The sequence below is a fragment of the Vitis riparia genome, chromosome 9, assembly GCF_004353265.1.
Source record: "Vitis riparia cultivar Riparia Gloire de Montpellier isolate 1030 chromosome 9, EGFV_Vit.rip_1.0, whole genome shotgun sequence".
NCBI lineage: Eukaryota > Viridiplantae > Streptophyta > Magnoliopsida > Vitales > Vitaceae > Vitis > Vitis riparia.
The window spans coordinates 227,277-253,688 of record NC_048439.1 but is presented as its reverse complement, the minus strand read 5'-3'; the positions used below and the strand labels follow the sequence as shown (position 1 = coordinate 253,688).

Below are 26,412 nucleotides of genomic sequence, written 5' to 3'. Positions count from 1 at the left end.
TGTACTAGACATTTTATTCCTTTCCATCTTAGTTTTACTTTGTATCATGATTTCAATTTTTCCTTGTTCTTGTACATTAGTGTTTATATTTGACCGATAAATTGGTATCACAAATTTTTCTCTAACCTATTTACAAAAGTTTATACTTGTCAAATCAAGCGACATTTTTTTATTCTCTAGAAAAGATAGATGATCCATATATGGTCATTTCTTCAAAGAAAGGTGCATAAAAATTGACAGCATCCACCTTGCTGCTCAAGGGTACCAATCCCTTAGATTGGGGATGGAAAAAATTGAATGCTTTTGACAAAAACGGAATGTTGTAGACCTGAGAAAAAGCTTGTAAAAAGTAAAACCATAATGGCTGACATCACGTAAATATCAATTATATAAAAAAAAAGGGAGATTTAGGTGGTATTTGTTTCTTGGACTTTTTTTTTTTTTTTGTTGAAATCAAGTTGTTTTCAAAATTTAAGTTTTTTATTTTTTTATGACTTATTATAACTTTTTTATTAAATGAAAAAAGTCAAAACATGTAATTTTTTTTAAATAAAAAGATAACATATTAATTTTTCTTTACTTTTAAATACTTAATATAAATAAAATACTATAAAAACAAACAACCTAATATTTAACATTATTAAACATTAAAGTTCTATTTTGAATTAAGTAAAAAAACAAACACCACCTTACACTTAGAGTCATCTCCGTACTGACCTAAAAAAAATTTATGTTTTTTTTTTAGAAGAAGAAAAAGGTTTTTATGCATATGAAGGGAAACAAATTTTGTCAGCAAACAATTAGATATTGTATCTCAAAAAAGGCTATATTTTTATTAGGGCATTTAATAGATTATGCTTTTAGGTTGAATCAGTACTTCAAAGTAGTGTTAGAATAAATCTCACCATTTTGAAGAATAAAAAAAATGGGTTAGAGGGTCTTAGTCCAAATCAAATTGTTAAATGGACGTCCTTGTCTCATCCTTATCTAATAACTTAAACCCTTAGGTTTAATTAGCAAGTTAAGCTGATGTCATGACTTTATTTTATTGAACATCAGCCTAAAATTAATTGGTCAAAAGACAGAGATGTTAGAGTGGTGTAACCCAGATCTACTGTGTTTACATTTGCTTGATACACATGATTAGTCCACTATAAGCAAAATTGGTGGCAAGGAGTTCAAAAGAACCATTAAGGCATTGAATGGATACCCGAGTTTGAATTTGGATTATTGAAAATGTAGGATGAAATTTAGGTTATTAAATATAAGTAAAAATATATGATGTGATGATATAAATAAATGAGGTAAAAATGGTATAAAGTAAATAAAATTGGAGTGATAATGCTCATGGAAGCCGTATTCTAAGAGGGGCTAAAATAAAGAGAGAGTTGAGAAGAGAGGGAGAAGGGAGAGAATAAAAAACCAAAGGAAGAAGCTTCGCTTCCCCAAAAGAACTCAAAATAAACAATGATGGTTGGGGGGTTTGTATAATTTTATACTGAGAGATGAGGAGTGATGAGTGCTTTTTCTTTCCACCTCCCAAGGCCTTCACACTATTCTTTTGATGAAGTACTATTTTGTCTTGTTTCTGTGAGAATTGAACTACATGACTGTAGTGTTGTTTTGAAGCAAGAGCTCCTTCTCCATGTGAGCCTCTCCTCAAACAGTATTTTAGACCTTAGTTCCTTTGCAGTCAATGCTTTTTCCCTGTTTGGCATTCCTGTTCAACTGCCTCCTCAGTCACTTTCCCAACGCCACCTCACTCTCTTTTATCAATATGATTCTTCTGAATCTCATACAAATCCCATCACCCCCAGCCCCAGGTTCCAAATAGCTTCTATCTCTTGCCTCACTACTCCTTTTTCACCCCACACCACCCCCCCATGGATCTCACCAGCCCCAGATACATTCAAGCTCCTCCTTTGTTTGCTTCTCTTGGGGTATGCTTCCTTTTTCTTTTCTTTTCTTTTCGTTTCTTTTTTCCCCCCATCTATCTGTGGCTTTCTGTTCATTCATTCTGGATTTTTATTTTATTTTTTTCAGGAAACATCATTGGAAGGGGACACAAGCCTCTGTGGGAATAGCAAGGGCAACCCATTTGCAGATACCTTCCCTGACCCACTCTGCAAGCTCAATCTCAAGGAGACTTCTGAGTTTGTCAAGTCATTTCCGATGGCAAACAATGCCGCTGAGGGGGGCAGAGGTTTTCTTGATGTCTCAGCTCAGAGGAGGAGGGAGGGGGTGAGCTCAGTGGCACAGAGGAAGCTTGAAGCTCCTCCCACTCCTGGCAGACCTGTTTTCAGCTTCAGTGTTGGTAATCTCACCAGAAAGAGCTTTCCTTCAAAATGGGATGATGCAGAGAAATGGCTGATAAGCAGCTCCTGCCATGAATCCCCTGCTCACCCCATGAAGCCACCCTCAGATTCCTCAAAGGTTTCAAAGCAATGTGATGAGGTGAAGCAACAAGTGGAGGTCTTTGCGGAGAAGTGCAGGGTCACTGAGGAAAAGGTCTCAAAGGTGGCTTCAGGCTTTCCAAGTCCGGTAGCTTTGGACCATCATAACTCAGCCAGACCTTTCAATGGGGTCTTAGCCTCGGCAGATGTACTTCTAAAAGGTTAAGATCTTCATTCCAAAAGCTTCATCACTTTTGCTTTACTTGCCCCACCAACTCCTTTTCTTTCTCTCCACCATTATCATCATTCTCTTCTTTTGTCTTCCACTTTTAAAACTCTTGCTTCTCTCCGCGGTTTGATTTTTTTTTTTTAACTTCCCATTACCTCACTCTATTTTTCTGGTCTTTCCATGGTCAATGGATTTAAACTTTGTTTGTGGGGAAGCAAAGGAAAGAAGAAAACATAGTACAAGTTTGACTCAGAAGAATGTGTTCTTTCTGGGGTCCCAAACAGACTGAAAATTTTAATTTCTTCTATTTTCCTAGCAACCAAAGGGACCATCATCCTCTCTAAGATGATCATTTTTTTTTTATGTATTACAAAAGTAAGCCTTTTTTTGTACATACCCAAATGCTGTTTGGGGGGGGGGGGGGGGGGGGGGAATTGCAATATTAAAGCTATTTAATAACCATGACTCCCATTTGAATTTGTTACTGCAGATAAGTTCACAGATGGGGTGGACCCAATTTTCCCAAATTTCAGATACTCAGAACCAACTAAAGAAGGGTTTCTGTTTGGAAACTCAGTGGATGAATCCATGAAAGATGCAGCCACAGAAGTGTTTCATGAGGTTCACCACAGAGACATTGGCACAGAGATGACTCCAATTGGCAGTTCCACAGTTTCAAGGTGTCATACACCCATCAAAAGCTCCTCACCAGCCCGCCATAACACTCCTGCTAATAGGTCAGGCCCATTGGCATTAGGGAGCTCCAACACAACCATTGACATTTCCCAGCTGCAAGAGTGTCATTTAGCTAAGCTGCAGCTTGGTACACAATTTGATTCGGTTGGGTCTCATTGGAGTTCAAGGGAGGAGGAAGAAGAAGAGGTATCAAAGAGCCTTAGACACTCTGAAACAGGCAATTTCTGCAGAAAGAGTATCTCAGAGACCAAATCTGCTTCATGGGAAGAAGAGGAGAAAACCAAGTGCTGCCTCAGGTAATTTGGCGCCTGAGCTTTGGAATTCTCTTGTTTTCTATCTTATGTCGTGCACCAATTCTGATTTGAGTTGCAGGTATCAAAGAGAAGAAGCAAAAATCCAAGCTTGGGTGAATCTACAGAAGGCCAAGGCAGAAGCTCAATCAAGAAAGCTCGAGGTACTGTTCTCCATCACAAGAACCTTTTTTACCTACTTCCATCACTTGTTAACATTTTTCATGTTCATGAGCAGCATAAGATCAAGATATATCTAATTAATTAGTCATGTCTTCTTTTCCATTTGTAGGGATATTACAAAACTTAATGCCCATAATTCTATAGTTGCAAAATCGGTTTGATAGGAAAGAACCTGTGAGCTGCAGCCAAGCTGTGGCTTAGTATTAAAAATCAAAACCTTCCGAGTCTAAGAATGTGCTATCCCGCATATGAAATGGCTGTATTATGTTGACTAAAGTTGGAAAATTTTGTCGGGTTTATCGTTGGCATGGTGGGTGTTCCTCGAGCCACCCACTGCTCCCAGACACTCCTCCCCTTTTATTTTTCTTTGCTGGTCCACCTCTTTTGTAGTGTCTTCACCTAAATATGCTGTTATATTATATGCTTTCACTCCTTAAGAGGAAGAATCATGGGAGGCCATGCCTTCATGCAAGACAGTTGTATTTGTAGAGCCCATGTGAAGGTCTGGGAATTAGAAGAGGAGGGGAGACTGACTCTCTTCCTTGAGATTAGTTTTTAATTCCTCATGAATAAGATAATGGTGGTACTAATCATTAATAAAAGATGCCACTGCTTGTTTTTCGCCTACTTACAAAGTATGATTTTTGGGATTTTACAGTCTGTTCATTTCAATGATTTTTCAGGTGAAAATACAGAAGATGAGATCAAATCTTGAAGAGAAGTTAATGAAGAGAATGGCAGTTGTACACAGAAAAGCAGAGGAGTGGAGAGCATCGGCCCAGGTGCAACACTCTGAGCAAATTCAAAGAGCTGCTGAGCAAGCTCAGAAGATGTTGAACCAACACAACTCAAACTTCTCTGCCCACAGCTCCTGTGGCTGCTTCCCTTGCAACAACCTTCATCACTAAATAATAAAGTAAAGACCAGAAAGAATTTCATTTCTGTATCTTACATCTGTCCAGGAAAACCCAGACTTTACCCTTCCTCAGCGGCAAGAACCAAGCTTCTATCTTTGAGAACTGTCTCATTTCTGAAGCCCATGTGAGCTTTCACTGTCTGCCAACTTAAAACCATGTTCATACATTCAAAATTTCTCAGCATTATCCACACTTGGGGTAGAAGAAAAGTAACAAAGCAATCAACTTTTTAGCAAGGAACTGATGGGCAGTAGGCTTTTGTGAGAGTGCAGTGGAAAGCTAGAGCTTTACAAAAACAAAAGGTAGCAGAAGCAGACTATGTAGGGTGAAGGAGGGCCTATGGATGTGGGTGTTGGATCTATGGTCTTGGCGTTTCTTCCTTTTGACAGATGGATGAGCCATTCTTTTAGAGCAAGCACTGCCAAATATCTCAGTGGATACACTCTGATGTCTTATGTGCTCTTTACGGTAACCAGCCTGCCTTGCCTAACCCCATCCAAATAGCCATGCATGCATCTAGCCTGCAATCTTGTCCCTCTAATGTTGTTTTTTTCTGGATGACAGTATAAAAACACAGGAAATTTTTTGAAGCACTGAAATCTATCTAACCAATGCATGAAAAACATGATCGACTAATAAGATACGAAGGAGACAAGGTACCCAAAAAAGGTCTTTTGGCTATATATATATATATATATATATGGTTCCATTAACTGGGTAGATAATCCATTTTAAAGTCACGGGGCATTTTTGAATGTATACATGGAAAAGAGTTTACGATTACATGCATTAACCCAGAACCAAATTTACATTCCTTAGTTTATATTATCAAATCTTAAGGTTATGTCTAGTTCCGAAAAATTTGAGAGAAAATATAAAGGAAAAAAAAGTAAATAAACATAAAAATAGATTAAAACTTAATAAACTATTTTTATTTGTTACTTAATACTTGTTTTATTTATTTTAACTCATCAATATAAAAATTAAATAATTTTAAAATGTCTAAGTATATAACTATTTTTAATTATATTTTAATATTTTTCATAGGACACAAATATGAGAAAATCATTCTCCTTAATATTTTTTTTTTCTTCAGTATTTTTTGGGAACCAAATATAACCTAACATAACTACATATAATAAAAAAAACCACTCACAAAACTAAAAGATGATGACATTTTAGAGTATATGTAAGAACATTGATGATGATGTTTTAGAGTACATGCACCAATGAATCCATTGCATACGCTTGTTTAATCTTGATGACTTAAATTTTCAACCTTTTCGTTACATTTGGTATGTGGACTAAGAACGGGGGTATAAGAAAGTAAAGATAAGACCTTTGTCATGCAAGTCTCTTTCAATTTACACAATCCATTATTTCATGTTAAATGGGACCACAATTAAAGGTAGAAGAGACGTGTAAGGAAAGAGGGAAAAAAAAAAAAAAAAAGCATAGCCAATGAGACTCACTCGATATAAAATAACTTAGGGCGAATAAGGTAAAGAAACATGTGAGACCCACAAAAGAGATTTAAAAAAATGCCACATTATTGGTGAGTAATACTATTATATTTTAATATATGATTTCATCTATGGACGGGCTTTCATACCTAGGGATATTGTTCTTAACCTTGTCATACCTTCTATAGCCATTTCTCTTGATTTATTTTTATTTTTATTTTATAAGTATTTAAAATTTTATTTACCTGAGCTTCTTAAACTTGAGAAATAATGTTTCAAAGTTAAAAATAATATTTGAGAGTACAATAAAACTCTTTACCCATCGAAACCCTAATTATTTCATACATATGATTCTATTTTGCAATATTTGATAATCACCATCAATACCTCGGTGTAGGTCCGGGATAATCCTTTGTTCCATAATCTTGGGGCTATTTACAACTAGCCAATTAAAAATTCTCAGATGTACTAGTACTAGCAATGTATCAAAGATGCAATCATTGATTCTTCCAAGAGACCACAATTATCGCGAGCAAGCATTTTAATGACGAATAATGCATTTTTGTTATGTTACTAATACTTATACTTACTCTGCTATTCTGCCCATGTCTAGTAGAGGAAGAGTTACGAGGAGTAAAACAAAAAAATACTGTCATTTCGGACAGGGCATACTATAAGTAATGATTATATTATTTGCGATAAATATAAATAAAAAGCATGAAATCTACCTTGTTAGATGAATGTATAAATAAATGAAATTAAAATATAAATAAGTAATACATTTTCAAAAAATACTAAAACCCTTTAATAATATAATATGTCCCCGGTTTGAATATGTAGAATTTTTTTTAAAAAAACTTAATATATGAAGTGAATTTTTATTTTGTTGAAAATATTAAAAATCATCCTTTTTTTTTTTTTCAAGACATAAAATACACATGGGAATAGGAACGGAAATGATAATATCAAGCAAAACAAGGATCGATCAAAATCTTAACGAGAATGAGATTTGATTTTTTTATGGAAATGAAATTTTTATTCTTATTTCTATTTTTAAAAATAATCCAAATTCAACAGGAATAAAACTGATTTATGATTTCCATCTTCCATTTGAGCTTTCCAAACGTGGCCCAGAAAAGCTAAAGAAAAACCAGAATGGGCCTAAGTGGGATTGAATGCGGGCAAGCATGGACAGTGAATGGGCTGGTTCAGTTGGAATTGGGCCCAGATGGTACATAGAAATGGAGATGGTTCGGCTTGCTAGTTTACCCGACCCAAAAGTCAGACAAACCCGAACCCGAAGTTGCCTTGTTTCGCAAGAAGGCTATTTCCTTTGTGAAGAAGCAGAGTGACATACAACACAAGAAGAACAAACCCACAGACTGAGAGAAACTATACGCAGAGCTTTTTCAGTGAGTTGCTCCACCTCTAATTCTAAATGCATTTTTCTTGTTATTTCGGCTATATTTTATTCCGATCATTAGTTTTTTTTTTTTTTGGGGGTGGGGGGAGGAATTTGATTTTTGGTTTGTCATTCTGATATTTAGGGTTGTCTTTTCTTCTATTTTCTTCTTCAGATCCGAACAGTACAAAATGTTTCTCACAAGGTGAGAGCACTCTTTCACTGCCAAATCTAGGGTTTTTTTTTTTTTTTTGTATTACTTATTATTGTTCATGTAAATGTTGATTTTGGGGTCTGGTGGGATTTGAAGGACTGAGTACGACAGAGGTGTGAACACCTTCTCCCCAGAAGGCCGATTGTTTCAGGTTGAATATGCTATCGAGGCCATCAAGGTTCGGTGAAATTCGTTTCTCTTATTTGTTTAATTTCATGATTGATATTTATTTTTTCAGTAGGTGAGGGTGTTTTTGTGATTTTGATTACAGCTGGGTTCAACTGCAATTGGGTTGAAGACGAAGGAAGGTGTTGTGCTTGCTGTCGAGAAACGCATTACTTCCCCATTGCTGGTATCTGTGCCTTTTGGTTTATGCATTTTCTTTTTTTGTTAAGCCAACCGTGAATTCGTTTTAGCTTCAGATAATCTCACCCATTTGAGAGTTTTCAAATTATTGATAAGTTATTTGAAGCATTTGACTGCATTCTTGAAGTCCAGTGGCTGGAACCAATGAAAAGAGAGAGAAAATTGTTGAAATAGCTTGAGAAAGACATTTCTTTCCTAGTTACTGGATGTTAGAAATATGTCATGCATGTGCAGTCTAAATTAGTTGATTGATGCGAATGTGGTGGTGATGTGACAGAAGTTGGGAGAGGTTAGAAGCAAGGGAAGTTCAAAGCGTTGAGGGAATCAGGACTTTTTGGCATTTTGTGTAACTAACAGTTTTGAGGGACAGAACAAAAGAGAAACTGGGGCATTAGTTTTCTTATTAGCATAGATTATCAGCAATTTCCTCTCTTACTCAGTCTTTCCAAGTCTCAAATTGTTCACATTAGTTAATTTTAAAGACATGTGAATAGGGAACTTCTTAAAGAAGTTATGCTACTTCGTCTACAGCTTATTCTTTTTTAATTGTCTTTCAGGAGCCCAGCAGTGTAGAGAAAATTATGGAAATTGATGAGCATATAGGTTGTGCTATGAGTGGATTGATTGCTGATGCTCGTACACTTGTTGAACATGCACGAGTTGAAACTCAGGTACCATTTGTAACAATGTTGATGATACTCATGTATATTACTTTTTTTTTTTTTAGGCAGATGTTATATTTTACTTTGCTTTGTGGTGTAGAAATACTGATTTCTAAATGTACTTTTAACAGAATCATAGGTTTTCATATGGGGAGCCAATGACTGTTGAGTCCACTACACAAGCTCTTTGTGACCTTGCCCTGCGATTTGGTGAAGGGGATGAAGAATCCATGGTTATGAATGCTTTACCTTTCCAATACCATTAGCCATTGTCATTTTTTTGTTTGAGGATCTAGTGAAATATTTGACACTATTATTTATTTTGCTTCCATGTTTGCATCTGATGATTATGATATTGTACAAAACAATCTTTAAAAATACCATTCTAAAGTATCAGCTTAAAACCCTTACTTTTATTTGTCAATAAATGATTTATGGGCATCTCGAACATCATTGCTTGCTTGTTTCTTTGCATCTCACTTTTGAATTGCACAATCCTTTCTTGAATTTGTGTTTCTCTCAAATGTGATGTTTGATTTCAACATTTTTTTGTATAAATATCCTTTTCTTTTGTATGGAATCGAACTTGGAACCTTTCCATTCCTACTCAAAACCCTTTCCACTTGATTTGATTTAGACAATGGTGCTGAAAGCACAATATGTTGTTGGGATACTTAAGTTTTGTTGGTCACTATTTGATGTGGTTCTTGCTTTTTCATACCTTATATATTCATTTAAATTACACATTTGAGAATCATTATTGGTTCTGTGTGCTTAGTTGGCCATCTTCTCCATATTTGATGTGATTATGTAGAGTAGACAATTGAAAATTATTGCCCTAACACACATTAAGGGGTTATGAAAGAGCCATTTGTTGGATATTGAAGCATAGTAGGAAAAACAAGGAAGACAAATTGAAAAACCTCATTTGGGTTTGAAAGACATGCAAAATGGCAATGTTGCATTTGGTGGGTTTTGTTAAAAAACAATTCATAATGGACAAATTCATGAAAATATGAGTGAGTTAGTATGGCATAGCTAGTATAGTCTATAGGTTGGTGTGGTCCTTAACACTATGGAAAAGAGAAAATTCTTATAGTTTAAACATCAATTACTCATATTATATCTTTGTTGATACTCAAATTTGCATTTCCAATCGGATCTATGAGAATATGCTATGTGTCCATTGTAGTGTATAGGGCTAATTGTGTAAATACATCCCTTACATTCATACATTGATGGGTTCCCTCCTTGTGAAGCCCTTTATGGGTGTTTTATGTTGCTTTACCTTCACGCTGTTTTTTGTGATACTTTGGCCTTTACTTGTTTATTGTGCTAGAATTGTATCACAATCCATGTAGATACCTCTACCTTTAGGTAAATGCTTGATTGTGGCAAATAGAGGGGGGAAGTCTCCTATCCATCTCAAGATGGAAGCATTTACATTGTATTGCACATCAAAGAAGGGTCATTCCCAACATACTAGGATTGACAATCTAGAGATCACTTCCTCACCTTCAAAAGTTGATATTACTAACTTCTTCTTACCTTATCTTGAGAGTATCCTCACTTGTCTCTATGTCATTCATAAGGTCGATTGAACTTGGTATCATCACATTGAATATTGTGTTTACTTCCTCTTAAGCTACTTGGTAGGATTGACAATCTACCAAGTAAATACTTGATTGTGGCAGATAGAGGGGGGGAAGTCTCCTATCCATCTCAAGATGGAAGCATTTACATTGTATTGCATATCAAAGAAGGGTCATTCCCAACATACTAGGATTGACAATCTAGAGATCACTTCCTCACCTTCAAAAGTGGATATTACTAACTTCTTCTTACCTTATCTTGAGAGTATCCCCACTTGTCTCTATGCCATTCATAAGGTTGATTGAACTTGGTATCATCACATTGAATATTGTGTATACTTCCTCTTAAGCTACTTGGTAGCATAGTATTGAGGTGTTTCATGTCTTCCCAAGTAAAAAAAGCATGGCTCTAGAAGTCCAATTGGCTCGGTTGGTTTGGCTTTTCCAACCAAAAAGTATATGGGATGATTCAAAGATCTTGGTTTGGTGGCTAGAGTTAGAGGTCTACCAAGGCAAGATTGACCCAAATATTATTGAGCTCGTTTTGGCTTGATTGGGAGGAAGGGGGACTACTTAGTTGGACATATATTGTTATTACCACATGTTTCTTGAATGAATCACTTGAATATTGTGGCATGTTATTGGCCTATGTTATATCATCAAGTTGGTTCTTATCCAAAAATTCCATATAAATAAAGCCTAAAAGGCTGCCATTTATAGAGACTAAAATTTTTCTATCCAAAGATTACTACTAGTTGCTTCAATCTACTCTTTTTCTCAATTTACTTCATTCTCTCATTGAATTGGGGCACCTCACCATCCACATAGTCAATCTCTTATGAAGAATTTTGCATAGGCATTGTGGCAACTTTAATGGGAAACGCCATGTTCATGGCAGGCAAAAAGAATTATTAAAGTGTCTATGCTAGATTCTTTATAAGAGAGGTTGCTCTCATGTAGAGTGGATTGAGAGGAATAGTGAGTTGGAGTAAACAACCATAATCTTTGGAGAGCAAATCCTTTAGAGAAAAAAAAATTAACCCTTTAGGTGTTGTGATCTTTGAGGCCTATTTATAGGGAATTTTTCAATAATAACCAATTTGATGACACTTTTGACCAAAAAAATGGTGCCATTTGTTCATGAACCAATGATGTACTGTCATGTATACATATACTAATAATATATTGCCGCATGTCCATTCAAGTAATTTATTAGGACATGTGGTAAATGCTATACATGTTTTGCTAAGTGGGTCTCGTTCCTTTTAGGTTAAGTTTAAACAGGTGCAAGGATATTTGCGTCAATCTAATGCTTATGGGGTCTCTAACATTGATCATCAAACCGAGAACTTCAAATCATTCCATTCGTTTGATGGCAGGGTAGGTTAAGCCTACCATGAAGATACACCGAGCCTAATTAAGCTCCCTAAATCTTGCCCCCAACTTGGGGAGGCATGAAACATCTAGGTGCTATACTACCAAGCAACTTCAAGGGAGGTATAGGTGATGGTTAATGCAATGATATCAAGCTGAAGCAATCCATCTATTGGATGAAGAAGATGGCTACTTGGAACATCTTCATGATGAAGTGAGAATGGGTTGGTAATGACAACATATGAAGGTGAGAAAGTGACCCCTTGTTGCACACCCTAGCATGTTTGGGATGACCTTTTTACCCACAATACTAAATGAATGTTTCCATCCTAACGTGGGTAGAAGACTAACATCAGCATCTACAACAATGTATGTTTGTGCATTATCTTGTCATCAAATTCTAACACAATAAAGAAGTAGAAACCAAGGTGTCAATAAGAATCAACACAAGGGTAAAGCAACAAGGAGCTTTCATAGTGGGCTTTGTGCAAAATGAACTTATCAATGCCATGATCCTAAGCCATGTATTTAGATAATTAGCCTCATGCACCATAGCTGACACATGAATATCCTCATAGGTGCAACTAACAGTTTGAAATTCAATTGTAAAAATTAAGAAACTAAAACTTAATGTTTTTACTAATAAACATGTTTAGTTTTGGGAAGATGGAAAAATCATATGTTAGGAAGTTTCTCAAGATTGGGGTTATTGGGTTCGACCACAGGGCATTACCCCTAAAGCATGGATGTGTCTGTGCAAACAGGCTTGTCATACAACCTGGTGGTTTTACTTTAATAATATGGTTTAGGAGGTTGCCATCCAAACTTCCATTTTCTTTCATTTGGTATTTAGTAGGGAATACTTGTTAATGGAAATGCAAAACTGCTACCAGTTAATGGTTTATTATTATCTAGTGTATTGACACTTAGAAGTGCAGAATAAGCTTGATTACAATAATGAGCCCATGGTTTAATCAAAGGGTATGATATACTCAAACCTGCCTACCAAAAAGGGGTTAGCAAAATGTGTCACTAGGAAGTTTTATTCCTCATATGGAGTAAAAGGGATTGATTCTGAAGTTACCTGTTTAAATTCTCTGGGGATAGTAATACCAATGAAGTATTTCTTGTTATTTTCCCAAGTGATCTTGCTTCCATGTCATGATATTTGTTGAGCTTCTATGAGTCTTGCAAAATACCTCTGTCCTTACCCCCACCCCCCCTATAAGCAAGTTTTGCAATATACCTCTTCATTCTTAAGAAAGGCAAAATCAGTGTCTTGACTTCTATAAAGTAGTTGTGTATTATGTTTTTGCAAACAAGATTCTTTAGGTATTGCTTTGATATGTTGTTAATATGTGGTATTAGATACTATTCTTATATGTTTCTAATATTGTTTCTGTACAGTCTCGACCATTTGGAGTATCTCTTCTCATTGCTGGTCATGATGAGAATGGGCCCAGTTTGTAAGTTCTAATTTGTTTGAGACTCTAAAGAGAACTCAGCTGTTGTTTTTTACCCCTTATTTCTTTTTTTATTCACATATTTTATTTGCTTTACTGCGGATTAACATGGCTAATCTGATACAATATATGGTTATGATAAAATAGGCTTAAGTTACTCTACTGTGTGTTTTCTTTTATTACAAATAGGCTCTCATTGGCACTTGTAAATATATGCTGGGAACATTTCTATGAAATATTTACCAAGTCATTGATCATATTTGCACTTCTGGAATTCAAGACAAGTATAGTTATGGGGTACATGCTGTCAACTGATCACCAATTTGGAATCCTTACAACATGGTTTAATTTTGAAACCTTAGGATAGGATATTTGTTTCAACAAAACCCAAGGTGGCTGTACTTTAAGGGACATGCTGAGTTACTGAATTCCTGAGTTATATATAAAATATGACTGGTTCCTAACGCACAGGACCCATTGTGTGTGTTAATTCAATAAATCCCATGTTTCTTTGTCTGTTGAGTTTGTTAAGGCTCCCTGACTTTTTGATGCTGAAAGGAGAAGCTTTTGAGATGCAGATACTATACGGACCCATCTGGAACATTTTGGCAGTGTAATGCAAAAGCTATTGGATCAGGTTCTGAAGGTGCAGACAGTTCTCTGCAGGAGCAATTTAATCAGGTATGTGCAATTTTTGGAGGATTGAATTGTTATACTTGTTAACTATCCTTTTCCCTTTTTAGCAGTTGACCAGTTAGCACCCTTTAGATCTTCTATATTAGGCTCAGTGTAGTAGTGATAGCTAAAAGTTTAGAAGTTATTTGTAATTTTCTTTACTGTTAAAGTTGACAAAATCCTTTTTAATAATATGATTTTCTGGAAAATTCGCTGCTTTCCCCACCTATTGCAGGACCTAACGCTTCAAGAGGCTGAAACAATAGCTCTTTCCATTCTGAAGCAAGTTATGGAAGAAAAGGTAGAAGCTTTTCCTTAATGCTATCTGCATTCTTGCATGTAAGCAATAATAACATTCGCACCTTTATTTTTAGTAAATAACTCCAATTGAATTGTGTTATTTGATTTCAGGTGACCCCTAACAACGTGGACATTGCGAAGGTGGCTCCAACCTACCATTTATACACCCCTGCAGAGGTGGAGGCTGTCATCAGTCGCCTATGAAAGAACTCCCTACAAAAGATGTCCTCAGACCTCAAATCCGTTCCCCATGATATCCATACACCAATGCTATTTTATTAGTTTATGGGGAGGATCTTTATTTGTTTCTGATTTGGGATTTTGTCAGGGAAACGCAGGAAACTTTTTTTGGGTGTGTACTCAAACCATGCTGCTTCAGTTGTTGGCGTGATCAATTCTCTTGCACTTTACGATTAGACTACCTTCGATGAACTTAACAAAACTTCGAGCTGCCGTTTAGCTAATTGATGGCATATGTTTGCATTTAAGTCATATTGTTAGGGGATGACTTATTCTCCACTTTGGAAAACTAACCCTTCACCTTTTTTTAACCTAAAAAAATATCAATTTTTGATAAAAATATCCTCATTGTTTTTCTTGTAGAAGTACTCTTTTTCTTTTATAACGCATAAATAATGAAAATATTGAAGACTATTTATGTCAAAAATGGGTTGTTTTTTTGAGTTTAAGAATGAGGAGGTTAGTTTTACAAATTTGGAATGTTTTTATCCTTTTTAATCTAATCCTATTAATAGTTATGTTTGTTTGTTTTTATCTTCTTTTATTTTAAAAAAAAAAACATCTAAATAAAAATTAATTTAATTAAACTATAAGTATAACTTAATATTATTAACAATTAAGTTGGTTTTTTTTTTATTATTTTTTTTTGTGAAGTATTAAGTATTAATAGCCAGTGTTATATTGAGATTGGATTTTGAGTTGATTGATTCAAAAAAGTTATTTGTAATATTTAAGAAAAATAAAATATTTTCTTTTTTTTATATAAGGAAAAGTGGGTTTTGAGCTACTAATTAAATGAATCTAATTTTTATAAATGGTATTTTTTTTTATAAGTTAGATAATTATTTTTTCAAATACTTTTTTACTTAATAATATTAAATAAAATTATCTAAAAATTAATTTATCATTTTAATTTAATAAAAATATATCACAAATAAACATATTATAAGTTTTTATTATATAATATGCGATACAAATTATTTTGAAAAAAATCTTCACACCTAATTCTCTAATTAATAATGATTTTATATCCTATATTATATAATTCCATTCATCTTCTCTTTTTTTTTTTTTAATAAAATTGAATAAAATTTTATTAATTGATATTAATAATAAAGTAAGAAATTTAAAAATTAAAAATTCAATTAAGACTAAAACACTTAAAAATTAAATACAATTAAATAAAAAAACTTACAAATTTTAAAAATAAAATATTGACTCTTATTGTATTTTCAACTCTTTTCATATATTTATGTTTTTTATTAATATAATTTAACGAAGTAAAAGTTAATATTTTATTTTTATATTTTTAGCTTTAAAGTTTTTTAAGTTTTAATTGCATTTTTAATTTTTAAAGTTTTTTATTTTAGTGATCTCAAATTAATTTCCACGCTAAAAAAAAAAATAGCCATAAATGTTATTAACCTAAGTCATTTTAGGAAATAATTACCTAATTTATGAAAAATTACATATATTTTAAAATATTTTTATATGAATGAAGAGAGTTTTTTTTTCTATATTTTTTTTTAAAGTACTAAGTCACAACTCACTTTCTCCTTTTTTATTTATTCAATAAAAATAAATAAATATAAGTAATAAGTAAAAAAAATTAAAATTAAAGTCAAACCATCTAAAAAGTAAATTGTATTATTACCAGTGAAAGATCTAAGGCAAAATAATTACCCGTTCAAGGGTACAAATTTTTATTATTATTATTATTTATAAATAAGCACGAAATATATTATCAAAGGGCAAAAAACCACAAAGCATACAGAGAGTATACATAGTAACTTAAACCTCAAAAAGCAAAAACAACAACTTCACCAACCTTTAAGTGAACGCTAGCCACTCCAAAAAGCCTATAAGTGAAGAGGACTCATCTCCAATATACACTCTAACCCAACTCCACAAGTTACATACAAAAGAATTTTTGAGTTTCTGTATAGCTAAGGACCACCCCCCCCCCCCAAAAAAAAAAAAAAAAAATTTCCTTTTAACACATCTTTAACTGTTTTTGGGAACACCAACTGAATACCAAACAAGGCAAGGACGATCTCCCAGAAGACTCTAACCACTATACAGTGTAAAAGAATATGATTTACAATTTCTTCTTCACAACCACATAAAAAACAGCAATTAGGGAACTACCGCCCCCGTTTTTTAAGCATATTTAAGGTAAGAATCTTCCCCCACGTGACCTCCCAAGCAAAAAATGCAACTTTGGTTGGGACTTTATCCACCCAAATGCACTTTTTCGGGAAAGCAAAATTGTTGGGAGCAAACAACAAGTTATAAGCTTCCTTAACCGTAAATTTTCCATTTCCTCACCCTTCCAAACAACTGAATCCTCCTCTGAAGATATCCTGTAGTCCCTCAACATAGTAAGCAAATCTCCTATCAAATCCAGCTCCTAATTATTAAAGCCTCTAGAAAATATTAGATTCCAACCTCTCTTACTAAAATTCGAATCCCACACTTTCATTTACCGTTACATTCCTATGGACCACCAAGGCGAATAACTGGGGAAAGTTTTGGGACAACGCTGCGTTGCCACACCAACAATCAGTCCAGAATTTGACTTTAGTCCCTTTACCCACTTTAAACTCTATATTATCCCAACAACAGTTTGTCTCCTTTAAGATCTCCTTCCAAACCTCCACTCCAAACGTCCCACTAGCCTCATTAGTCCTCCACCCAAAACCCTCTTGGCCATACTTCACCAAAATCACCTTCTTCCAAAGATTGTCCTTTTTGTGGGCAAATCTCCATATCCATTTGTCAAGCAAGACCTTGTTCAAAAGATCAAGTTTCCTTATGCCTAGACCACCCTTCTCCTTTTGAGCACACACCACCTCCCAATTGATTAAGTGGACTTTCCTCTCCAAATTTCCCCTTCCCCAAAGGAAGCCTCTTTGTAATTTTTCTAGCCTTCTTGCAACAATCTTGGGCATTCGAAAGATGGACAGTTGGTAAAGAGGCATGCTGGCCATCGTGCTCTTAATGAGGGTGATACCCCTGCCTTTGGAAATATATTGTCTTTTCCAAAGAGTTAATCTTCTCCTCATTCTCTTTCACCTCATCCCACATAGAAGGAGCCTTGTGATGGGCTCCTAGGGGCAGCCCCAAGTAAGCAGAGGGTAGAGACCCCACCCTACACCTTAACTCTACTGTCATTTCCTCAATCTCTTCCACCTCACCAACTGGAATAATTTCGCTTTTAGCCAAGTTGATTCTTAAGTCGGACGCGGCCTCAAACCAAACCAAAATCCAAGTTAAGTAGGTTAGATGCTCTTTCTTTGCTTCGCAAAATACCACTGTATCATCAGCAAAAAGTAAGTGGGATACATTCATCTCCATCCTTCCTCTTCCCCGAATTCTGCATCCTGAAATAAAACCCCCATCAACAACCCTTCTTATGATAGCACTCAACACTTCCATTCCCAAAACAAAAAGGTAAGGATATAGAGGATCTCCTTAACGCAACCCCTTGGAGCTCGAAAAAAAAACCTATCGACACCCCATTAACTAGAATAGAGAATTTAGCTGTTGAAATGCATCTCCACATCCACTCCATCCACCGTGACCCAAAGCTCATTTTATGCATAACCCTCATTAGAAAGTTCCAATTGATGTTGTCATAAACTTTTTCAATATCCAATTTACAAATCAGCCCTTTCTCTTTTCGTTTTTTTCAAGAGTCAATCACCTCATTAGCTATAAGTGAAACATCCAAGATCCGTCTACCCATCACAAATGCATTTTAATCCATAGAAACAACCTTTCCTAAAACCTTCTTCAGCCTGTTTGCCAACACCTTGGCCAAAAACTTATACAATCCCCCTAACAGACTTATAGGTTAGAAATCCCCAAGCTCCTCAACACCATCTTTTTTTGGAATTAGGACCAAGAAAGTGACATTAAGGTTTTTGGCAAAGGAGCTTTGATCGTAAAAATCCTTAAACATTTCCAAAATCTTTTCCTTCACAAAATCCCAACAAGATTGCCAAAAAACCACTGTGAATCCATCCAGGCCTAGAGCTTTATCACCATTCATTTCCATCAAGGCAAAATGTATTTCTTCCTCAGAGAAAGACAACTCCAAACTCTCAACTTCTTGGGAACTTAGACGTTCAAGATGCAACCCCTCAATGTCAACTCTCCAGCCTGGTTCTTCTGATAACAGTTGATGAAAAGCATTAACTACCCCTTCCCTCACCTCCTACTCCTCAGTCAACCACACCTCATCTATTTTAATTCTATCCAAGGAATTATTTCTACGGTGGGCGTTTGCCATTCGATGAAAGAAGTCGATGTTCCTATCCCCTTCCGTTCCTATCCCTTTCCTTTAATCATAGCTCCCTTGACATTTGTCTCCAATGGGTTTCTTCCGATAAGACCCACTTTTTATAATTTTCCTTTACTTCTTTTTTCAACTCTGTTTCTCCTTCTGGAAGGCTCCTCTCACTTTCCACGCCATCCCAGAATTCAACTTGTTGAAGAGCTAAATTTAACTTGTTGAAGAGCTAAATTTTTATTGACTTCCAACCTTTCAAAAACGCCCCTATTCCAATCAAACACAGAAGACCCCAATACGCTAGCGTTACAATTTTTGGTTGATATTTGATCCTTTTTTTTTATTGAAACCATTTTTGTGAAGATGGGGTGCCCTCCACTCAATTTTATCAATCAAAACTCTTCACAAAATGTCATTTTTTATTATTTTTTTATATAATTTAACAACACTCGAAAACTTTGATTTTAATATTTAAGTTTTCAAATAAAATTTTACTCCTAAAATCAATTTAAAATTATTTTTAGAAACTATTATTTTGAAAATCTCAAACCATAAAAGAGTGATCATGTCATGATCATGTTTGTACGAAAAACTGAACAGTATCGCCAACATGTCATCCTCATCAAGGAAAAAGGTCAAAAGAAGAGGGGCACACATGGCTTACAACGCCATGCCTTATTCAAAACTATGGAAGCAGGGCCCAGATTACATGCCTCAGTCTCGAAACTCCTCCATGAATCCTTTGTGGAATTCTGTCAGGCGGGACACAACAGCCGGAATCTTATCTTCTTGAGGCAGTATTGTGCACCTGAAATGCCATGTCCCAGGAACCTGTCACAGAATCACAATACAGATCAATCAAAACTCACAAAGCTGCTGGCAACAACAACTACTATTCATATATCGTGATACTAGTATCATATCACTCAGCCCATTAGGTCCAGAGTTGAGAATATCAGATTGAAATCAACTCAATCAACTTGACGGGATTTGGTGTTCTTTACGTGTATCTCACTTTCCAAATGTGTATGACCACCTGATTTGCTACTGTTTGAATAGGAACTTACTCCCATTGGAGTTATTAGCAGTCCCAACCACACTAAGCTAACATATGTACACAAGGATGCAGTTCAGATTATGCAAAGCCAGACAAGACTTACCTGACCGAAGCCAGATCCAGGAACAACAACAATTCCAGTGGCATTTAGGAGGCGTCGAGCGTAAAATGCATCAGGGGCAGTTTTTGCAGCTTCTGCTGCTTTAATTGCTTTCTCAGGCAGGTGAATACGGGGGAAGAGATACATTGCTCCTTCCGCCTTGTTGCAAGTTACACCCTCCAAGCTATTGAGTGCATCTTCCAGTGTCTGCAGTCATGAAGGAAACAGGAAAGGAAAAATGATAAAACTAAGGTATCATCTCGGGTCAGCCTGAAACTAGCGATTGTATACTAAAAGAGGCAAATAAGTGTGACAATTGGTCTCAGTCCTGCTCCATTTAATCAGTATTCACTTGTCTAATTTCATGGAATGAGATTAATTCATTTAACTAACCTTTGCACGCGTTGCCAGGGATGAGAGTATTCCGTCCTTCTCCATGAAATAAGATTCATAGGATTCATCTCCAACCTGAAAACATCCACCTGATTTAATATGATATAATGGAAGTTTAATGAACATTGAAGTTTGGAATGAAATAGCTAGTCGTGATGCTGGAAAACCAGCTCTTTAGTCCATTAAACTTTTAGCATAACTAGGTTTCCATGTGCATATGTCCAACGTAACTCTGATTATTTGCCCCAAACTTTCCCACAAGCACAACTCCAACAGCTGGATTATTAATTATACCTTCCTTAACAAACATTATGTGTTAGCAATACCTTATTGATTGATAAGGAAAAAGAATTATAAGGAAGCCTAAAAATAATCCCACAGCCATAATATAAGTTGAAAAAAAAAAAAAAAGCTAGAATTTTATATTGACAAAATTCAAACAAACTAACAAGTCAGACTGCTTTTAAGATTGTGACATAATCAATGATAGTAGTAGGAGCTTTGAAGATTGCTATGTAGTAGTAAGCATATTGAAGCCTATAAAGGGGGGCAAAGAGAACCAAGAAACTAGAATTTTATATTGACAAATTCAAACAAACTAGCAAGCCAGACTGCTTTTAAGGCTGTATATAATCAATCATGAGAGTAGTAGAGAGATTTTGAAGATTGCCATATAATATAAGTACTAGTAGTAATCAGATTCACACTTCTGAAGTTCTAATACAATATCATATTAACTTTCAAAGTAAAAGAAATGGTTCAAAAGTTCTGGTCTTGAAAATTCCAGACCTATAGATCAAGTTCCAAATTAAGATAAAAAAAAATAAAGGGGAAGGTAAAGATAAGTTGAAACTTCAAAAAGAGATTCCCTCCCACAGCTGGCCTCCATGACAAAAAAAATATGTAAAAGAGGGGATACAATGGAGGATTAACAAACAAGTTGTGAGACCAGACAGGCCCAAGATAGTATGAGCCTGACATGCCAAGTTAAGTCTGGTCTCCAAATGGTAAATAAGTAAATATATAAATAAATAGACAAAAAGAAAAAAAGAAGCAAAGAGTTTGCTAATTTATAGAGGGAAAAAAATTAACCTTGGGTGGGCTCATCACAAGGCTTGCAAGAATTTGACCAGTGATATTAGAACAAAGATTCACAGATGCCACTTTGTATATCTGTTCCCGCACATCAGCACCAAACCCAGTTACCTCCATGTAACCTCCTCTTTTTCCACACTCCCCATAGTACCCTGAAGCCAGCAAAGACACATGCTGATTAAATCCAAACTCAATATTCTTCTGGCAATTATTTCCTATCTTGTTTTGATCAATTTGGTTGATAAGATCAACATAGTACCCTTTAGAGACTGACTGAAATGATACTACAGAGATATCTTCCTCGCCATACCCCATAGATCGGGATATCTTCTTGAACGAGTGAAACTTCTTGTCAGGAACATATACATTTTCCTGGTATACCTGTACAAAGTTCACTGGACATTGTCACAGGTCAACTAAATTTAACACTTGCAAACACATCTACACTCATTCGATAAGGCTCCACATGTGTGAGATAAATCATGTCAATAAATGGTTAAGCCAAGAGCAGGGGGAAAAACAACTTCGACTCAAGTTTCCTTCAGAAGTACTTGTCTTTAAACAGTACTAAAGTACATATACAGCTGAAGATTTCACAAACAACCTACCTCATCTGCCAGAAGAACAAGACCTTCTTTCTTGCAGAATTCCACAATGTCTCGCTGGTTGTCCTCAGAAAGAACCTGCAACATGAAAACCCAAGAAAATTCAACCATAGAAGGTCAGAAGTAAACCGTCTTCTCATCCAAGAAGCCCTGTTTGAAGAAAATTTAAACACATGTTCTTTGCAAACCTAGCTATCAAAGCACTGATTATTGCTTACCTGCCCCGTTGGGTTGCCTGGATTTATTACAACCAAGGCCCTAACGGTGATACCCTTTGACTTTGCATCTTCCAATTGCTTCTGAAGTTCTGAAATCTCCAAGCCCCACCCAGTTGCTTCATCAAGATAGTAAGGAACCTGCAAAACCAAAGTAAGATTATATTCTTAAGAATATACAAGCCCTTTGGGAAAAAAGTGCAAATGCGGTGAGGATAATGTAACTCTGATCACTCTCCCAAGAAAGAGGAGATGAGGGGTCGTCATTTATTCAGTTTAAGCTTGAGTTGCAGCCAACTAAATAATACAGCTAAACGAATTGATTCTAAGTTTACAACTTTGGCATGCCCAGTATACTTTGTAAGGACATGGGTTGCCCCCCTTTTATTATGTGCTTTTTATTTACTTTTATTTACACATTTAAAAAAAAAAAAAAAAGGTTTACAGCTATTGCTCTTATATCATACAAACATACAAGAGTGCCACCATGTAGAACAATTGAAGCAGAGTACAAAGGGTACTGAGGAATGGGACAAAGAATTCCATCCTTCTCCGTTCTTATCAGTAACTGCATCATCATATGGACCTGATAAGAGAGGGAGAAAAATATTTGTTATTTATGTTTGAAATTTTAAAATCACAAATTTTCAATTAGTTGTCATTAAAAGATACAAAAGAAAGAAAAAAAATTAGAAATTGAAATTTACTGCTGGGCTTGCACCATCAGTCAAGAAAATGTCATTCGGATTAGAAGGAAAACCATCACGAGCTTCAATTCCAGCAGCAATAGTATCACGCAATCCTTTGATACCCTGATGTGGACAAAAATACAATAAAATTGATATGACATTTCACCATAAAAAATGAATTAACATCAAACTTCCCAAAATCCCATGGTAGAGGGGGGTATAATCATTGCCTGACTGTGACTATATGCACCAGTTGCTCTTCCAGGAATTTGATCCAGGATCTGCCAAGCTCGCTCTATGGCATCCGCACTGTAACAGGAGAATGTAAAGAAGAAGCCGATGATTAACAGAAGTTCAAAAATGTTCTTTGCCACATTAAAAACTCCTGCAAGGCAAAAGAGTATCATAGCAGGAGACAACTTGTATTTTGTTTTTGACTGGCTCTATATATTTAAGTATCACAACCACAGGAGTAAATATATGGGTTATTTAATGTCATCCAAACACATGTCTTTCAATGGTACAACTGAAGTCACTAGAAGAATTGACGAAGGATTAAATGAAGGTCAAGTCAAGAGCATAAAATCCATTATACTTTTTTAAACAAATAAAATTAACATTCTGCAATGCTTTTAGTTTATGGACAACCACATTTCAAATGTAGAAGATTTTGCACATCCCTTAATACCCACGAAATCCTGACATAGCAATTGAATTAATAAAAACAATAGCATTTCAAATATATGCTTTGTAGGTTGCGTGGCATCATCCACCATCTTTTCCAATTTGGAATGGACACTCTAAGATAGAAATCCTTCAGTTGGAAAGAAGTCGATGGTTTTGGTGGACCATCCAACTGCAGTACTGAAAATCTTTACAAAAAATCTTAGTACTCATCCATGATTGGAACACAGTAGCTCAGAAAGCACATGACTTGCTATAAATTTTAATACCTGAACAAACCCTGTGTCTCACTTTTGTCCAAAATAGGTGGATGATCACATAGTGCAATAACCTACGACAGGGAGGAAAATGATTAGGAATTGCTCTAGCTGAAATAATAAATGATACTATAAAGTTACAAAAAAACCCACCTCTCGGAAAAATGTAATTGGCTGTTGACCAAGAGATTGAGGATTTCCAATGTTGCAGTAAAGTATCTGTATGAGACCAGGGAAAAAAACAGTTCACAAGTAGAAAGGCTGCTACATAAGGCAAATTTTATTGCAAAAATGGTGGCATCAGAGGCACATCTTTAGTACAAGGAACTTTCTTCTGCATCCCTTAAGTTAATTTTGTTTACTTTTTGAAAAGAGGCAATAGTAATACAACTGGAAAAACCAAATCTAGCAGTAGTACTGGCCAGTTTGTTAAAGCACACTGGATCAATGGATAAGTCCAATCTTGAAAAACCTCTTTTTTTTTTTCCATTTTGGAAATTTGAAATTCATCTGAAGTTAGTTGTTACATTTTGCTTATAGAACATGCTTTGGAAGAAGTAATCTTTGTATGGATAAAAAGAAGTACCCTAGAAAACCGATTAATCAAAGCATCAAAGACGAACAAACAAAAACAAGTAGTTAACTTTTAATCCATATTACCTAATACTGCAAAAATCCACTCAAAATGAAAATTCTGAAAGAAAAAACATACCTCATCAAAAGGAAGAGAACCTGGCTTTTCTTGTAACTCCTGCTGCAACCGCTGTGAGAACAGAACATAAAAAAGGACACTCAGAGAAATGGATAGGTTGATTATATTAGATGACTCCTATTCAGTATGCAAATCCTTTCATAAAACCATCAAGCAATTCATTGTTTCAATTTCAACTTTTAATGCAAGCATGATGACCTTTTGGAATTTAGGCAACATGTGCATCCATATGGTAATGTCGGTAAACCATTCCTCAGTCCACCAACAGCTATAACACAAGTCCAGATTGCATCATCTGGGTCTCTTTATAGGTGGGTGTACAGGCATGTATGACTTCAATTTTAATATGATTCCCATGAAATAGTTTTACATTCAACAGCTACTGAGGAATGAGGCTAATTACCTGGGCAAGGGTGACAATCTCACCCCGGACAGCATACTCACATTCTAAGACCTGCAAGAGGACCAAAAGCAATAAGGGTCAACAACAACTGTAAATGCTAGAAGAAAGCCTAATAATGAGAAACCAGGGCAAGTTCAAAACTCATTGCTCTCATTCGTCAAGCTTTATAAAATCTACCAACCTCTTGTATTAGCAATAGAAAGAAAAATGAAAAAGGGTGAAAAGAAAAAGAGGTAAAAAAAAAAAAATTGAGAGGTAGGGATTCATTACAACTTGATCAACTCTGCTGTAAACTTCAAATGATTTCCAGCAATTTGGATCTTGAAAAGCACTGGGAAGGGGGGGAAAATAAAAAAAGCAAACTCAAACGATTTTCCCTTCTCCCCCTTTTCTTCTCTTTTCCTCAACCTTTCCTCAAATTCCCCTAAGAAATCAGAAATGCTCAGTCCCAAGTGTAAAGTTTCTAATATCATTTGGAAACTACAGAAGATGTATATCTTCAATAAAGCTGCTAAAAGCTACTTGTTTTGCCCAAAGACTGAACTTGAAAATAGTACTAGAGATCAAAACCATGATAGGAGTGCACCAAATCCACGGAAGCAGATTTTAAAAAAAAAAAGGCCCACAAATTTAACCAAAACAGAAAGCCATTAAAGAAATCATGAAAAGTGAAAGAGGGGAAAATGATAAACCCGATTAGAATAGAACAACACTGAGCAAATGGCAGACCAAAAAAGAAAAAAACGAATAAGAAAATCTAGATTGGGAAGCACAGCACATCAAAAAAAGAAACAATTTTCATCCACACATCTAGAATAAACACAGACAAAAACCAAAAACCCAATAAAACAGTGAAGAAATCAACGAGAAACTAAAGAAGAAAAAGCAAACCCAGTTGCAGAATCACAAAAACAGAACGCCCAGAAGCGATATAATCAAAGAAAAAGAAAAAGAAAAACCATACCTTAGGGTTGATGGTTTCGAGAGTAACAGGAGTAGGCATGGCAGCGGAAGAGGAAGAAGAAGGAGAATCGGAGTTAGGGAGAGAAGTCGTGGAGGAGAAGAAACGAAGAGAGCGATGAGAAAGAGATCGCTTCTGATAACTACTGAGCACACCGCTGACGAATCTCCGCATCTTTTTTATATGCAGGGGCCTCTACGTTTGTAAAGGGCAAAACAACCAAATAGTTGGATGCGTCTGCCGGCGCCCACACGTTTTACTTTGAAACCACCTAATTTCACAGGCTTTTTCTTCTCTTTCCCGCACACAGATTTGGCAGGTAGCCACCAGAGGCGCCGTTTCCTCAACTCCGCTCCCCACCCTCTCGTGTCTCCACCAAGTACCAACCCACCTCTTTTTTTTTATTATTATTATTTAAAATTTTCAAATTATGAGTAGCTAAGGAATACAAGCTCGTCTCAAATTTGACTACCATCACTTTTATTTAT

General features: G+C 35.6%; 3 protein-coding genes across 4 annotated transcripts; 2 read left to right on the top strand and 1 right to left on the bottom strand.

The window, feature by feature from the left end:
• The first annotated feature begins 1,638 nt into the window (after positions 1 to 1,638).
• LOC117921607 lies at positions 1,639 to 5,301 on the top strand. The gene is made up of 5 exons (XM_034839547.1): positions 1,639 to 1,940; positions 2,044 to 2,614; positions 3,113 to 3,614; positions 3,691 to 3,772; positions 4,475 to 5,301. Exons 1-5 carry the CDS (start codon positions 1,884 to 1,886, stop codon positions 4,697 to 4,699), a joined length of 1,437 nt encoding a protein of 478 aa, XP_034695438.1. The 5' UTR covers positions 1,639 to 1,883; the 3' UTR covers positions 4,700 to 5,301.
• A 2,205-nt stretch (positions 5,302 to 7,506) lies between these two features.
• LOC117922217 (proteasome subunit alpha type-5) lies at positions 7,507 to 14,707 on the top strand. 2 transcript variants are annotated; one of them, XM_034840268.1, is made up of 10 exons: positions 7,507 to 7,583; positions 7,749 to 7,778; positions 7,884 to 7,965; positions 8,059 to 8,139; positions 8,711 to 8,824; positions 8,947 to 9,048; positions 13,189 to 13,247; positions 13,823 to 13,925; positions 14,155 to 14,220; positions 14,331 to 14,707. In XM_034840268.1, exons 2-10 carry the CDS (start codon positions 7,765 to 7,767, stop codon positions 14,421 to 14,423), a joined length of 714 nt encoding a protein of 237 aa, XP_034696159.1. In that variant the 5' UTR covers positions 7,507 to 7,583; positions 7,749 to 7,764; the 3' UTR covers positions 14,424 to 14,707. The 2 variants fall into 2 exon arrangements, with proteins under 2 accessions (XP_034696159.1, XP_034696160.1); XM_034840269.1 differs by having other exon boundaries at positions 7,547 to 7,583; positions 7,719 to 7,778.
• Positions 14,708 to 19,256: 4,549 nt separating this feature from the next.
• On the bottom strand, positions 19,257 to 26,278 carry LOC117922102 (alanine aminotransferase 2). The gene is made up of 15 exons (XM_034840122.1): positions 25,928 to 26,278; positions 24,964 to 25,014; positions 24,561 to 24,611; positions 24,002 to 24,067; positions 23,861 to 23,922; positions 23,138 to 23,216; positions 22,926 to 23,030; positions 22,694 to 22,804; positions 22,222 to 22,359; positions 22,007 to 22,081; positions 21,658 to 21,779; positions 21,396 to 21,549; positions 20,304 to 20,378; positions 19,914 to 20,117; positions 19,257 to 19,584 (listed from the first exon to the last, which is right to left on the bottom strand). The coding sequence occupies exons 1-15, from the start codon at positions 26,096 to 26,098 to the stop codon at positions 19,468 to 19,470; spliced, it is 1,581 nt and encodes a 526-aa protein (XP_034696013.1). The 5' UTR covers positions 26,099 to 26,278; the 3' UTR covers positions 19,257 to 19,467.
• Between the last annotated feature and the right edge of the window lie 134 nt (positions 26,279 to 26,412).